The following is a 15,082-nucleotide window of genomic DNA, read 5'->3' on the forward strand; positions in this document are numbered from 1 at the left end:
CAGACACTCTATTCAAGAGCTGAGCCTACAGCTAGAGGCACTGATAAACTCTACACATGACAGCATAGGCTTTTCAAATCATCAATTACAAGAAAACAGCAAGATGACTATTCAAAACTGAGCCATGTTAGACTTAATCCTATTGAAGGAGAAAGGCGTATGTGGGAAGCTGAATCTGTCGGTAGACGACTGTTGTGTCCACATCCCAAACGCTTCAGTGCCACTACAAGACCAGATGAATAAGATGAAGGCAATAGCTAGAGACATGAGAGAAATCGCTACTGAGCTAAGGACTAATTGGTTGGGGAAAGATTTTAATGCATTTGGGTTTTCCTTGCCAGGGTGGCTGAGTAGCCTCCTTCCATCTTTGATAAGGATCATAATTGTGATTGTTGTAATTCATATTATTATAAGCTGTGTTAAGAGCACCATAACGAAATCTATGTCCACCGTGAAATAACACTCCTTTAAAACCCACTCTTGAAACTGATGCTCCCCTAAATCCCACCTGTGGCACTGACATGCCCCTAAAACCGACCCATGCCATTGACATTCCCCCCCAAACCCTATCCCTATGTTAGATGGCCCAGTACAACCCCAGGATGCTGCTCATATGTTCGCCCATTCCTACTGTTAATTGCTGCTATAACGTTGGATATTGTTACATGGTTGATAGTTTATTGTGGATTGAGCGTTGACTGGTTAAAGACGATCTTGAAGTATCAAGATGATCTTGAAGAATGATGATCCGCAGTGGGTGTTAAACTCACCAGCACTGTGCCCTTTTTAACTTTGGAGGCAAGGGCTGACTGTACTACCACTCCAAAGAAACTGGTGGGATCATGACTGTGGTCATGGGGTGGACTGTGTGACAGGTACGCTTCACCACCTGCCTATGAAGATCGGGGCTTTAACATGGCGATCACGGGCTTTTCATGTCTCATTTTGGCGCCTTTTGCGCTCTGCCGTGCCCCCAGGCCCGTGCACCTCTCGGCAGGGGGAGCAGGAGGAGCGGGGCCTCTCGGTTGCCAGGTGGGGCCCGCAGCCAGTGAGGCGCCTGGGCTCGGAGAAGCTTCTGGATCATGGCCAACGATGCCCACAGCGCAGATCCCACCCAGGGTATAAATGGGGAGCCGCCGGAGAGCCCCTTGGAGCGGTCTTCTCAGAGCAGCCGGGTCTGTGTTCGAAACCTCTCCCCCTGGGTCGGGACGCCACCTGAGGAAACTTCCCGGGATGGAGTGCCCTCACCTCCTGTGGGTGAGTGATTTTCTTCTGGGTATCCTTGAGTGAGCCCTCACCCCCCACCCCAGGGGTGAGCGATTGCATCCTCTGGGTACCCACGGGAGGCAGAGAGTTTCCCCCCTTTGTGAGTGCGTGAGTGCGTGAGTGTGTGCGCACATTGGATCATCATTGTCGTGTGTGTTGACGTGTAGTAACAACACCCCTCCCGACTGACACCTCGAACCTGTTACGTGTTAAATGTTCTCAGAGCGTTGATTGATTTCAGTTTACCCCTGTTTCTCATTGGTTTCTGTTGTGTGGTTTTGGTTGTTTTGTGCAATAAAGTTGTTTGAGTTTGTCCTCTGTTTCGGTTTGTTTTAGTGTACCTCCCTGACAGGAGTGCAAATGTTACGACTGTGTAGTAAATACTTAGGTTAGATAGACTGTCAGTGACAGTATCTAAAATATTTGTTTCACTTGCCTAATGACTCTTTACATTTCTTACAATCGAATGAATAAAGCTATTCAACTTCTACCTTCTACACAAAAGATACATTTTCTTTGTAGCTCCTGTGAGGAAGTGGCACCAGTTTTGTGACCATTATTTACCATAGCCTTGAGGCTGCCTCCTGTGATTCTCTTTCATGCCTTGCTTTATTCTTCAGGGGAAGTAATCAACACTTCACTACCAAATATGACAATAACACAGGGTTGAAGTTTCCAATGCTGTAATTGAGAAAGTGACAGTGTCAACACTATAAACTTCCTTTTTGAGGGATTTATGACTGAAACGTAAAAATGTACTCCCAGCTGAAAACCTCTCTTTTCAGATCTTATAGTATGAATTGTGATTATATTTTTTAACAATTCAAAGAGCCTTGTAAAATTATAAGAAAGTTAAACTGGAAAAAAAAAAGAAAGAAAGAAAAAAGAAAAAAGGAAGGAAGATTTTATCCTAGTGGCTAACCTTGTGTTTAAACACAGAGGCTTTGCTGGGGCCAGATACTTCAACTCCGAGAACTAATTTTCCCCACACCTTTCCTCAGCACATGTATACAGGCTTTTTTGCTGCAAAAAAGGACTGACCATGTCACCTGATAATTGTCTGTGGCTGTGAGGCCCATATTCTTTACAGGAAATTCTGCTGTCTGCCTGGAAGGTCCTGCTTTCGAGATTTGAAAGTTGGATGGCAGAATTGCCGATTCTGACAGTAACTTGAATCTTCTGTTGTGATTGTGAGAGTGTCTGAGTGAACTCTTATTTCTGGTGAAGTGGATGTGCTGAGTAACAGCTGGTGTTCCTAAAAGTTACTGTTTTATTGGTTTGTTTTTAAGGATTGCTTACTCCATCTATATGGCTGAGATTTTGTTACATCCAGCGATTTACAGAATTCAATGTTATGATCCCCACTGCAGCTATGATTTTCTTCCACATACATATTTTCTTTGACTATATGATGACTCTTCAGCTTTAAGAGAGAGAGTTTTATCAGGTAAGTCTAAGGTTGTGCAAGAGATGTTGGGAGTTGGTAGGTTTTAGCCTTCCTTCCAGGACAACCACTGAGGCACAACCACACTGGTGTACGTCTAGACCAAACTCCGGTCTACTTTGCAGCAGTGCTTAACTTCTGCAGCAAAGTCTCTGAGCATCACAAAGATGGTCAACTCCGTGCCTGTGCGGCTTGTGGGTTGTTCAAGGGTGGTTCCTGTGCTGAAGCTATGCCACGTGACTGGTGAGGAGACTGTTGGTACCTGGCCTAGCGAAGCAGAACCAGGAGGGGCTGCTGAAGCTATTTGCTGGAACTTAGATTCACTGTCGACATACCCAGATGAATCCTGGATCTGACAGCCACCATTCAGAGAATACTGTTATCCCCTGCTTGTAAAATGCCCAGGATCACCGTCACCCTTCAGCTCTCTGTGGTGTATGCCTTGTGGCTTCCACCAGATGACTGCTTTGGTGTTCAGCTTTTGTAGCTGGGGATGTTGGCCACTTGGAGCTAGTATTCTGTCACCATTCATATAATTTCAAAGGCAGCTTCAACATGAAACATTGAAGGTTTTAATGATGAAGAGCTAAAAATAAAGTATGGGAGAGACACTTTGGTGTGACTGATACACGTTCTGCTATTCTCATTCTTTTAGTATCATGTCTCCCATAGGATGTTGTTCTGTGAATCTGTAACTGCATCACACATGTTATGAAGAGGGAAACTTTTCCCAGGCTTGGCATCTGGAAAAACGTGTAGAGTCTTTAGCAAGATGGTTCATGAAACAGTAAACAATGATGAGATTGTAATGGTCATCTTTTTATTTTGCATTTAAAATGATCCACACCTTTCACAGGTATTGGGTTCTAAGCTTTTTTCCTTTTGTGGTGGTGTATTTTGGATGTGCTCTTCAGCTCTGTTCCTGATAAGTCATACTCATGTGAAATCTTCTGATGCTTTTAACTATGAAAAAGGCTCGCTGGTTTGCTTTTGGGAGGAGTCTCCCAAATTGCTCCTACAACTTTTGCTGGATACAATGGGTATTTTCTTCTCTTTCTGACCTAAGCATCTAGGCAATATTGCTGTCGGTGTTTGTTGCAGTACTTGTCGCTACCCCATTGCAGGTACTATTTTGTTTCAGTAGTTTCTGCATGTGTAGGGTGAAAGTATTAATCAAAAATAATCTTTGGCTCCTGTTCAACCATTTACAAAACTGGCTGAAATTATGGAAAACTTTTTTTCCGCTCAATAGATTAGACTAGATACTAGTCTGTTAAAAGACACGTCCTTTTCACTCCTTTGTGCCAGCTAGCTGTGTTGGAAGGAGGGGAGATGAAGAGCTATCTCTGCCAGATTTAACCTCAGTGTTTGGGAACCAGCATTTGGAACATGGGTTCTGCTGTTGTAACGTGGAGCGGCCCTTGCAAAAATGGCCAAGAGCTTCCTCTGCATGGGGAAATCTGTTCCTCGCGGACACCGTACCATCCCTAGCTTTGGTTTCTAGGCATTTGTTTTGTAGTCTTCTGAACTGGCATGACTTGTTCCCTGGGATGACTTTCATATTCTGCCTATGGATGTAGGAATTTTCCCCAGCTTTATCAAATAGGTCTGGGACAAGATCAATACCTCAAATTTCATGGCAGTATCTGGGCTTGACCTGAAAACAGCATATCATGTCCTGTCACTACTCTGCTAAATCCCAAACTGGGAAATATTTTTATATTGCCAATCTTAAGCTGAGGCGGTTGCGATATAACACGCTTCGTAGTGGACCCCATAAAGTGAGTCAATTTTAACTTGAAAATGTAACTCCAGTGACAGTAAAGTTTTAAAGCCTTTTTCTAAACTCTCTCAAGGTACTGTTCAATCATTTAGCAGCTGAACTAGTGAAATTTCACAGGCGAGCAGGAGAACGTATCAACCCCAAACGGCTGGGCAGCGGCCGAACCGCCCGCTCTGTCAAGAGGGGCGACACGGCGCCTCTCCCTCCCGCCTCAGGGGGTGGCTGAGGGGGACGGCGGGATGCGGCCGCGCCCGGGGCCCTGACGGGACAGTGGCAGCAGGGAGCTCGCCTCGAACCAGCCCCGGGGGGAGGAGGAGGGACGGGGGCGAGGAGTCCCGAAGAGCCCGGGCCCGGGGCCGGGCAGGGCGCCCGGGGCGAGCGGGCGAGCGGCCGCCGGCTGACGGGCGCCCGCGCCACCAACGGCCTCCGCGGCCCGTCCGGCCCCGCGCGCCAGTAGGTGGCCGCGGGGGGTCACGTGACCCCGCCCCTTCCCGGTTACGGCAGAAGCAGAAGTGGGAGCCCCGCAGAGGCGCGGCGGGACGCGGGCAGCCGAGGCACCGGCACCAGCAGCCGCCGGCACCAGCAGCCGCCGGCACGGCCCCGCCGCTGCGCAGGTGAGGGCGTCGCCGGGGCGAGCGGCGTGGCCCGGCGGCGGGACGCTCCCCGCGGCGGTGGGGGGCGGCCGCGGCCCCCGGCTGCGCTCCGTCCCCGCTCCGTCCCCGCTCCGTCCCCGGTGGGCAGCAGGTGCCGGGGCGGGGACGGGGCAGCGGTGTCCTGCGCGGTTTTGACCTGGCGGTGGGCGTGAGGGAGGGTCCTGCGAGGGCAGGCGAGGGCTGTCGGCGTGAGCGGGCTGGCTGCGAGGGCGGGGCTGCCGGCGAGGGGCTGCGGGGTGTGAGGGAGGGCCGTGCCGGGCGGTGGGGCCGGGCGGCGACTGGGAGTCCGGGGGCTCCCTGAGGGGACCCTGCCACCCGCACCTTGTGGCGGGCCGTTCTCCGCCGCAGGCCACCCCGCCGAAGAAGAAGGAAGGAAACCTCCGCAGTGCCGGCGTGTGCCTGACAGCAGCCCCGCGCCGCGCACGGCTCTGCCCCGGGGTGAGGGCCCCCGCCTGGGGCCAGGGCTCCGGGCCCCGCCAGGTCGTGGCAGGTGGGCAACCGTCTTGCTGCGGTTCCCCTCGCCTGCTTTTTGCCAGACCGCAGGGCTCCCAGGGCAGCAGCTGCACTGCAAAGCTCCGCGCAAAGAGCCATGCGTTGATTGTTATTTATTATTAGCGCTGTGGTGCTCAACTGGAGTTGCTGGTGGGTATCCATACTGGTGGTGCTGTGCTGAGGCAGTGCCTGCTCGGGTGAGGTGACGTCCTGAATGCGTCCCAAGGCAGAGCTAGGGGCGGAGGGTGCAACCACCCTTTTGCAGTGCCCAGAGCACATGGGAAAACTTAGCAATTGACTGGAGTCAAACTTTGAATCGCACTTCTTGGTTGACCTTGTGTGCCTGGAAGGCACCTGCCGTGTCATATGGGTGAAGTTATATCACTAATGATTCATCAGCGCTCATCTGAGATGTTCTTTACTAGCCTGTACATTTATAGCTTGCCTTTTCTACAGTTTTTCCTCTCTTTGTTTGTGTTATCACAAAAAGAGTTAAGAGTTGTGGACTGATCTTCAGATAAGAAGGATTTGTTTTTGAAACTCTGAAGTACTGTAACAAAGTAAAACTAAATATACAGGTTTTTGGATAGATTAAGTAGGGTTTTTTTTTCCATGTCCATGTTCACTTGGTTACTTGCAGTGAGCCTTTCTGACTTTTTAGTCCAAATCAGTCAGGCTTTTAAAAAAAAAAAAAAAACAGTATCAAAACTACTCTTACACAAACAGTAACAAATGGTCCCAATTCTGCATGTGATACAGGACACCATCAATTTTAGCTCCTATAGTACCTGCAATCAAAGGGAAAGAGTCATGTATTGGTGTCTGTGTCTAAACTAGAGCTTATGATATGTTTCTGTGATTATTAGCTCGCTTGTTGAATCGTGTAAGTGATGCTGGACCTTTCTACTCTTTCAATAACTCTTTGGTAGAAGAGCAGTAATGCTTCTGTTGCATGTAAGGGTGTCTTGTAGCTCATACCCCACTGGTTTAGAGGTATCCACATAATGGGGTGGTGAGGGTCATTACGGAGTTCTGCTGCATGAATGGGTAGAAATATTGTTGATTCAAATAGTTGTGCAGTGATGGGTGTAAGAAGGCTGAGGGGCACCTGTGGGTGAGTGTAAGAAGACTCTTAATATTTAAAAGGTTAAATCTAATATCAAGGGCTTCCATTAGTTCTTTTGGAAGGTCTAACGTTAGGAAGCTCTCTGTGGCATTATTCTTAAACTGGAGCAGGTAGCCAAAACACTCTAGAAGTGGTCAGTTAGATTGATCAAATATTATGATATACTTTCCACCGTTTCTGATGAAGTAGATATCCTCAGCTATGGTATTGTTTCATAATAAGTTAAAAACTTGGCTTATGACCTAGGATTTAAGTTAGACTAAAAACACCGTTCGCTCTGTTTTTGGAAGAAAGAGCTACTTTAAAAGGGGAAGTCCAGTATATTATATTCAGCGGAAACTGTTTAAGAAGCCACCTCTGAGAGGCAGTTCCTTTGTACTAAGGGACTAATCTCTCAAAAAACCTGCTGCATTGCCTTTTATTAAATACCTATATTTAGAAACTCTTTTTCTTTTCGTTCTAAGTCATGTTTCATTTTACAGCTACCCCTTGTACTGTAAAAGGCAGAGCAGATGTATTATTTTGTTGTAGTCTCCTCAAAAACTACTCATTTAAAAGTTGAGGTTTTTATTATTGCAGTGAAGTGTTACTAAAATGGTTAAACCTTGTTCCAAATCACAGCATATTCATTTTATTACAATTCTTAATGAAAAGAGCAAAGTGAGAAGACATGGTTTCTTTTTTTTTTGTCAGAAAACCACAAAGATTTTAATTTAATTTAATTTTTTATTTTCCCCCTCCTTTCATTTCTGTTATTACAAGTCATTGTAGCAAGACGAGACAATGATGGCTGTCTTGTCAGATGCAAGCCTGTGATAATTTAAATGATTATCTGATTAGTTCCAGGGAGTCCAAAAGGATCAGTTACATTCTGGCTAAAATCTGCTCTTGCTTACTACCCTTAAAAGTTGTCTGCTCCCTTTCAGTTGTAGGATTGGGGTATATATATATATTTTTTTTTTTTTTGGTCAGTATTATAAGGAAAGGGTACTCCATTTTCTTATTATAATAGCATGCCTATAGATATCAAATGCCAAATAACCTGTATAATGTTTTGCAAAACATGGAGTGAGACATGGTTCCTGCTGTAGAGCACTTCAGGTTCACTGTGGGCAATGCAGAAGAGGCCACCCTGCAGGTATGCAGGAACTGTTGTTTGCTTCTCTGTTAGCTTACAAAAAAAAAGTGTTTACTGAAGTCGTAGAATTTAAAAAGGGATTGGAAAGATTGCCCCGGACAGCTTCAAAGTCAGACAGATTGCACCGAAAGCAGCTAGTGACACAATGTTGAAAGACAGTTCTGTGGTATTAATGAGAGAGAGCAGAAAAGAGCGCTCTTTAGTGAAGAGCAGGTCAGGAGACTGCGACATGGGGTGAGGGGGAGGAGGGTTGGAAGAAGTTACGAAGGGGAAGCGAGAAGTGGCATGGTCGAATTAGCTATCAACACAGAAACTGAAACTGCTTGTGATGGAGAGTAGTGGACTGAGGAGAGAGGAAGAGAACCAGAGGAGATGCTGTGGCTGGTGGCTGCATGTGCACAGGGATTCTTCAAACCCGTCCTGCTCAGGGATGTGGTTAAGGGGGATGGTTGGGAACTGTGTGGCAGCAGCTCCTGCTATTTGTGTTAAGATGATGCACTTCCTTCTTTGTGCATGGATGAAAGAGCAGGTTCCAGGGCATCCTGCTTGTAAATAATCTTGCTGAGGAGTAATCAGGCTTGTAATTAGCTGTTTGATGCAATGATGTGTGGGAGACCAAAGCACAGAAATTTTCTAATATTTGTGAGAGCTGCTGCGTACGCATCTCTCTTTTGGCTGTTTTGCGCCAAGATGCGTCCCAAGTGTATGCCCACAAATACCTGCCACCTGACATGTGAGTAAGGAGAAGTAGACTGTGTAGGAGAAACGCAGCCATGAAGTTTTAAAAGTGCATAAACTGAGACTTTTTAGACATAGCCAACATTTGTTTCGGTATTTGTATTTACTCATATTTTCCTCATTTTTACCAAATTTACTCATTTTCTTTACAGCTCTCAGAAAGACAGTTAGCTGGCTTAAATTCTCGTATAGGTCTCATATGGGTTTAAATTCTCATATAGTGCAAGAGTTTACACAAACTGATGTCATTATTTCTTGTGTTATCTTGTCATTGGATTGCTAGGCTTCAATCCTGAGCGCTTCTTCGGCCCTCCTGATGTAATATCAAGAAGACAGCAACGCTGGCTGCAGAGCTGGTGATGCTTCTCAGATTTCAGAGGTCTCTTCAGGCAGCAAACTCATGCTTCTTTAGTAATACAGGGCAAGAAGAAGAACAAACCTACTGCAGTTCACCATGGGGACCGCATTTTGGTTATCTGAAAATAGTATTGGGAATATAAAAAAAAAAATCCTGGGAGAGAAGAAAGATCTTGAGTATGATTTAAATCTGTTGCAAATATCTCTTTTCTTGTGTTGATATCTAAATTGTCAATACTTACGACAAAATAGATTTCCAGATATTTCTTACAGTAGTGGAAATTAAATTATCCTCAGTTTTGGGAATGAAAAGTTTAACTTCCAGCTCACATAGAACTCATGAGGTTTTTATGGAACATAATTCTACAAATACCCTAAAACAATAAAGAAATTCCTATAGGAATGGTGATTTCTGATAAGAGCTACTTCTGTCTCTGTGGCAGTTAGAGAAAATCTCCGTGAGCAAAGGTATCTCACTCTGTATAAAATAAATAAAAGCAGATCTGATGCTTGAAAGGAATTTGGTAGGGTCAAAGTGCATGGTTTTTGATGTCTTAGGAGACTCTTGAAGTCATCAAATCAAGATACATATAGTCAGGGTGGGAACTTTGCGGAAGTCTGTCTTACTTTGGACCTACCAGTAACAGTTGCCATTTTCTGGGGAAAAACCAGTATTGCCATTTGAAGGCTTCAGAGGTGCACTCCTACTTCTTAGTGCGATGAGGTGCTGTTTTGGTAAAGGTGCATTTGGACAGAATACGTGGTGTGTTATGCTTACATTTTACATTTGATGTAGGTGTATAATTTGTAAGTGCTATACTTTACTACAGAAAACCTGCTAGAAATTACAGAAGAGGATTCTATAAATAATTGTACTAGGTACCATTTTTGGCTGTGTAATCAAGAGCTGCTTGTGTAACTGTCCCAGGAAGTAATCCTTCCTTGGCCACCAGTTATACTGGCAAAAAAGCTGGAGGCTTGGAAAGTCAAATAAACTGCCGTAGTCGGAGCAATTTGTGCAGTATAATTGCATTTACACTATTTTTTGGTTAGGAGAGAGTGTAGAAAATGTGGCAGAAAATGCTACAGAGATACCAAATATTGCCCCTTTAGAAGAGCTTTTTAACATAGTTCTGCTTTAGTTTGAACACTTTTTTTTTCATGTTTCTGATGTGTTCTTTAGTTTTATTTAGGCTTAAATGCTTTCTTTGTTATGACCTCGGTATTATTTTCTCTGGCATTTCAATGGTTTACATTCTTTGTGTTTTGTTCTTTTGTCCTTATTACTCAGGTATACTTACATTTGGTATTTGTTACAGGTCTTCTTTCTTGGTTTTTTTTTTTTTTTTTCTGTCATAATGCTGAGACTTTAGAGATGTAAATCTGTATTTGTAGCGATGGGGGTACACGCAGTTGAAGGTGTGCATGCATACGGGGCCCCTTAACGTGATTTTTATGTATTTGGACTAAACAGACCTTGGCTTACTTTATTTTGGTCTGGAACACTGCATACTTCCGTGTTGGAAGACTGAGGAAGCAGTTACTGGTACGGTGCAGCTAGAAGAGAGGCATTGGTCTTGCTGAGACATTTAGATCTCGCTTTATTGCATGTGGAGCTCCACCCAGCTCTTAGTTTTTAATAGATTTTGCAGCATCGAGTCTATCAAAGTGTCACTGGTACCGCCCTCTATGAAGACTGTTTGTACTTTCTTTCAGGATAAAACGGCAAGGATGCTGTTAATGGTAGCAATGTATCTGCCTTGTATTTGAATGGGCAGGAGTCTTTATTAGGTAGCTTTAACTTACACAAATGTGATTTTTAAAGAAATAAAACTGCTGTTGTAAATACTGAATTTTCTCCCTTTTCTTTCTTTTTTCTTTTCAGGACACTGAAAACCATAAAAGTTTGATTAAGAAAAAAAAAAAATGCCCAGAAAGAGTATAGACTATGGAGTGCTGCCGGAGTATGAGAAAAGCCAGATTAAAAGGACCTTGGAGTTGGGAACTGTTATGACAGTATTCAGTCTTAAGAAGAGTAGTCCAGAAAGGAGGACTATTCAAGTCATAATGGAAACCAGGCAGGTAGCATGGAGCAAGACAGCTGACAAGATTGAAGGTTTCTGTGAGTATTGGCAAAGTGTACCTGAACTTGGATTTACTAATAAATTGATGTAATTGTCAAATATTGATTTAATAAGCTTTTGTTAACACAATGAAGTTTTGGGCTGAAAAAGAGTTCAGTAATTTGCTGAGAATATTCTGAATAGTTGCAATGTAGGTGAAGAATCTTCTGCAGCTCGTTATTTAGGTACCTAACACTACTTAACTATGATTAATGTGCTTTTACCCTAAGCCCTGTTCTCAAAGTTTTCATCTTTGAATATGACGGTGCTTGTGTTCTCTATGAATTGAGTTACTGAGTGACAACTCTTTTCCATCATTAAGCATCAAGTTGTCTTATAAATTCAAGCAATTAGTACTTCTTTACCCCTTCTGTCTCCAAAAATAAAAAAAAAAAAAATCCAAATACAAGAAAACTGAATTAAAATTCCTGTTTTCTTAGGGAGTTTGCTGTTTCAGGATAGAAAGATTGAAGTCATTATTTAGGACCGTTATGGGAAAGTACCAATGACTTAGGAGGATGAAGCTGTGAGATGTAAGAGATGGTTTCAAGGTCCTGAGTTGATGCTGTTTCTTTAGCTGATATTTGAACTGGCTAAACCCACTATTTATAACAAGGTCGGGAAATAGAAGGGGCATGTAAAGCTACATAGGACTGCAAAAGCTATGGTAGAAGAATGAAGTGAGACTAATCTTCGGTTCTTACTGAACACGGCTGATGTCAGCCAAGCTCAGCCTGTGCTTTTTGGGATTTGTACAGCTCCTGTTAGTATAATGTAATTACAGTGCTTGCACATGACAATATGGTAACTTTTTTTATTACTGGCATGATTCTACTATGCAACTGCTAAATGGTGTTTGTCTTCAATAAAGGAATTTAATTGTTTGCCTGAATTGCCAGAATAATTTATTGGTCAGCCTCAGCTAATATGAGAAGGTTGGAGTTGAGGAACTGGAGCTATTTGGGAAGAGAATAATAAGTAGTTGGAGTTTGGAGTTGGAGAGCTGGGAAGGCTGAGCAGATACATGTGGTACTGTTTCAGTGCTGCCCCATACACAGAGCGACTGTGACTGGCACCAGTTACTCCAGTAGTGCAACAGACAGGGGCCGTGCTCCTGGTGTTCTCCCTGGATGTGAGTATGCGCTAATGTGAGAGAAACCGGGAAGGAGGAGAATGGAGTTTGTCTGTTGAGTTGTGGATTTTTAGAAGGTTTTTATTTTGGTTAATACACAGTAAGTTAAAAATGCATTGATCTGTGAGGTTGCAAAGACAGGCACTGAGAAGTTGCATGGTTTTTGGATTGTCTGTGCAGCTTCCCTATTTCCTACTGTTTCTATTGGTTCCCGTCTCATTCCTTAGTGCAGACTGGACCTGCAACTGGAAATATAATGTAATGAAATGAAAGACCAGGTGTCTGGAGGATGTTTTTATTATTGGTGGTGAAAATGTGGTCATATGCAGTGTTCTGGGAAAAAGCAAACAAGCCTGGACACCTTAATTAACAGGTACTCTGGATCGTAATCTTACAGTGCCCCAGTTTCTCATGTGGAAAATGAGGGTAATTACCCATCCTATAATGACACGTGTGAATGCAAGTACATTACTGGTTCTGATATGCTCAGATCCCAAAGTGAGGTGTGTCAAAAAAAAAAAAAAGTCCTGAGAGGAGTCAAATAATTCAGTTATGAGAGCATGGCTTGAATATGCTTAGCAAATAAAGCCTGGGGCTACCCACAGAGCAGTAGGATTAAAACAAAATAGCAAATGCCCACTTAGTGGGTGAGCGAGGCATTAGAGTCCTGGCAAAACTTATATGTGATCAAGTAGTTGAAGACTTATTGTAGCCATTTGCACAGAGGGGCCAAATTGAAAGCTGTGCAGACTGTGAATTCCAGATTTTGGGGTCAACTATTTTAGTGCTTGACTTGTCATCTTCTTTTATCAAAGCTTCCTGGGGGCGGTGTGTGTTTGTGGTGAAGCATCCTGATAATGAGTTTGCTCTATGCATAGATGTTAACACTTTTAAAAGAAAGCAAATATTGTAATTTGACTCTTACACCTGGATAATCCAGCAGAGTAATGACTTGCTTCCAGTTACACAGGCAGTCATTACTAGAACAGGGAATATAGCTATAGACCTGTGACTTACTAAAGGCCATCATCTGCCTCTCTCCCTGAAAATTGTAGTACTGTAGCAGTTTTTTTAATTGAGCAACATTTAAGTGACCTTTGTAATGATGGAAACTTTAGGTCTGAGAATATGTCATGCTCTAAAGCACGAATATGCAAAATATTGTTTTGTTGTCTTAAAAAGCAACGAATCTGACAAAAACCAAGGCGTATTTTGCAGGCATTGTTTCAGAATATGATGTGAACAGTTGTTACAATTTACCATGAACTGTATCAGATCTACTTGAAATAAAAGTTACTGCAGCTTTAACTTGCTGACAGTGTTTTTGCTGAAGAGGAAGGAAATATTTTATTTATTTATTTATTTAAATTTTGTTATTGCTTCTTTTAACCGAGACTCAGGCTTCCTTTTTGCTTGAAAAGTGGAAAAATTATGGATTTGAAGCTTTCATACTTGATAATTAAATGGACAGGCTTCTTGAATACCGATGACAGGGGAATTTAAAATTTATTTCTCTGGAGCTATACTGAGGAGATGGTGCCAACTTTGTAATGGGAGAAAAGTTGATTTCACTTGTATATATGAATGACTCCGAGTATTCACTGGTGAATTGTGTTGACTTTGTGAAAAATAAAAAGCACTTTGTTTTTTTTTTTTTTTTTTGAGTGGCTGAGGGCATGGAAGTATCATCTCAAGTATTGTTTAATATGCTTGTGCTGTACAAGAAATAATATTCATGATGCGATCTTAATGGCTGCTATTTGCATGTGCTACAATCACAGAATTAGTATTCAGCATGGGTGGGAAAGTTAAGATGGCTTCCTGTTGTGAGTGTGCCATTTTAACTCAAGTTTGACAACTGCTCTTTACAGAAGGCAGAAAGCTGCATGTTTGCATCTGCTATGGGGTTTGTGTTTCTAAATCAGAGAGTGAGGAGAGTTCTTAAGCTTTGGGATGCAAAAATAGGCTGCTAATAGATGGAGAAGATGGAGACCAACTTTTATACTTTATTTTAATACTCTTCCTTTGGAAATTAAGAAAAAAAGGGTTTTTTTTTCTCTCTCTAACCACCCTGTATAGTGTTGGGAATTTTGGATGTCATAGTGCTGATTTTCCTGCTGGTGGACTGTAAATGTGTGAAGGACACTCAAATTCTTCTAAGCCAGAGTTGCTCATAATTATTACAAGGACCTTTTTCAAGTTTGGTTAATATTATTTTGAAAGTGATTTAAGTTAAGCCTCACAATAACAAAAAGGCAGCTACTCTTATTCTGGAATAAATTGACCCATGCAAGGGAGATGTAGGATTAGCTATAATGATATAAATATTTAGACAACCCCATGGCCCCGAATATGGCAGTACTGTGTATAGTAAATTGCATTACTCTTGAAAAGGGTCCCTTTCATTAAAAACCTGTAGCACTTCTGTTTAGAATAGAGTGAAAGAGTTGCTAAAATTATGGCTGTTTCCTGCTCAGTGCAGATGTGTTTCTCTGGATGAGTAAGTAAAATGGAGATAGCTTTCTTTAGAAAACTCTTTCTAGACCCAGGCCTTTGGTGTGGTAACAAGTGAGGATATACAAAGGCTAGGAAATCTGGTTTAAACAGTCTCTGTCTTCATTGTGTGGCTCAGACCACACAATGTCTATGTACTGGAGATCTCACATTGACCTTCTGAAAGACTTGAGTTGCCATATACTCAGGTTGTTTGTGTCCTCTAGGGAAGGATACGCTATTTCAACCGTAGATCAAAAAGCCAAATTTTAAGCTGATACATATCAAGTAAGTCCCCTCACTTGAACAGAGCAACTGAGATTTTTGGTGACTTTTA

General features: G+C 43.0%; 1 protein-coding gene across 2 annotated transcripts in view; it reads left to right on the forward strand.

Annotated features, from left to right (window-relative positions):
* Positions 1 to 5,026: 5,026 nt before the first annotated feature.
* Positions 5,027 to 15,082, forward strand: part of PLCG2 (phospholipase C gamma 2) — a 66,715-nt gene continuing 56,659 nt past the window's right edge. For both annotated transcript variants that reach the window (XR_014229102.1, XM_082320791.1), the window contains exons 1-2: positions 5,027 to 5,107; positions 10,883 to 11,119. Coding sequence is in view for 1 of the 2 variants with exons in the window: in XM_082320791.1 (XP_082176917.1) it covers positions 10,924 to 11,119 (196 nt within the window). In the remaining variant the exon portion in view is untranslated. The remainder of the gene's footprint in view (positions 5,108 to 10,882; positions 11,120 to 15,082) is intronic.

This window comes from Platalea leucorodia (assembly GCF_965183815.1).
Source record: "Platalea leucorodia genome assembly, chromosome: 8".
Lineage (NCBI taxonomy): Eukaryota > Metazoa > Chordata > Aves > Pelecaniformes > Threskiornithidae > Platalea > Platalea leucorodia.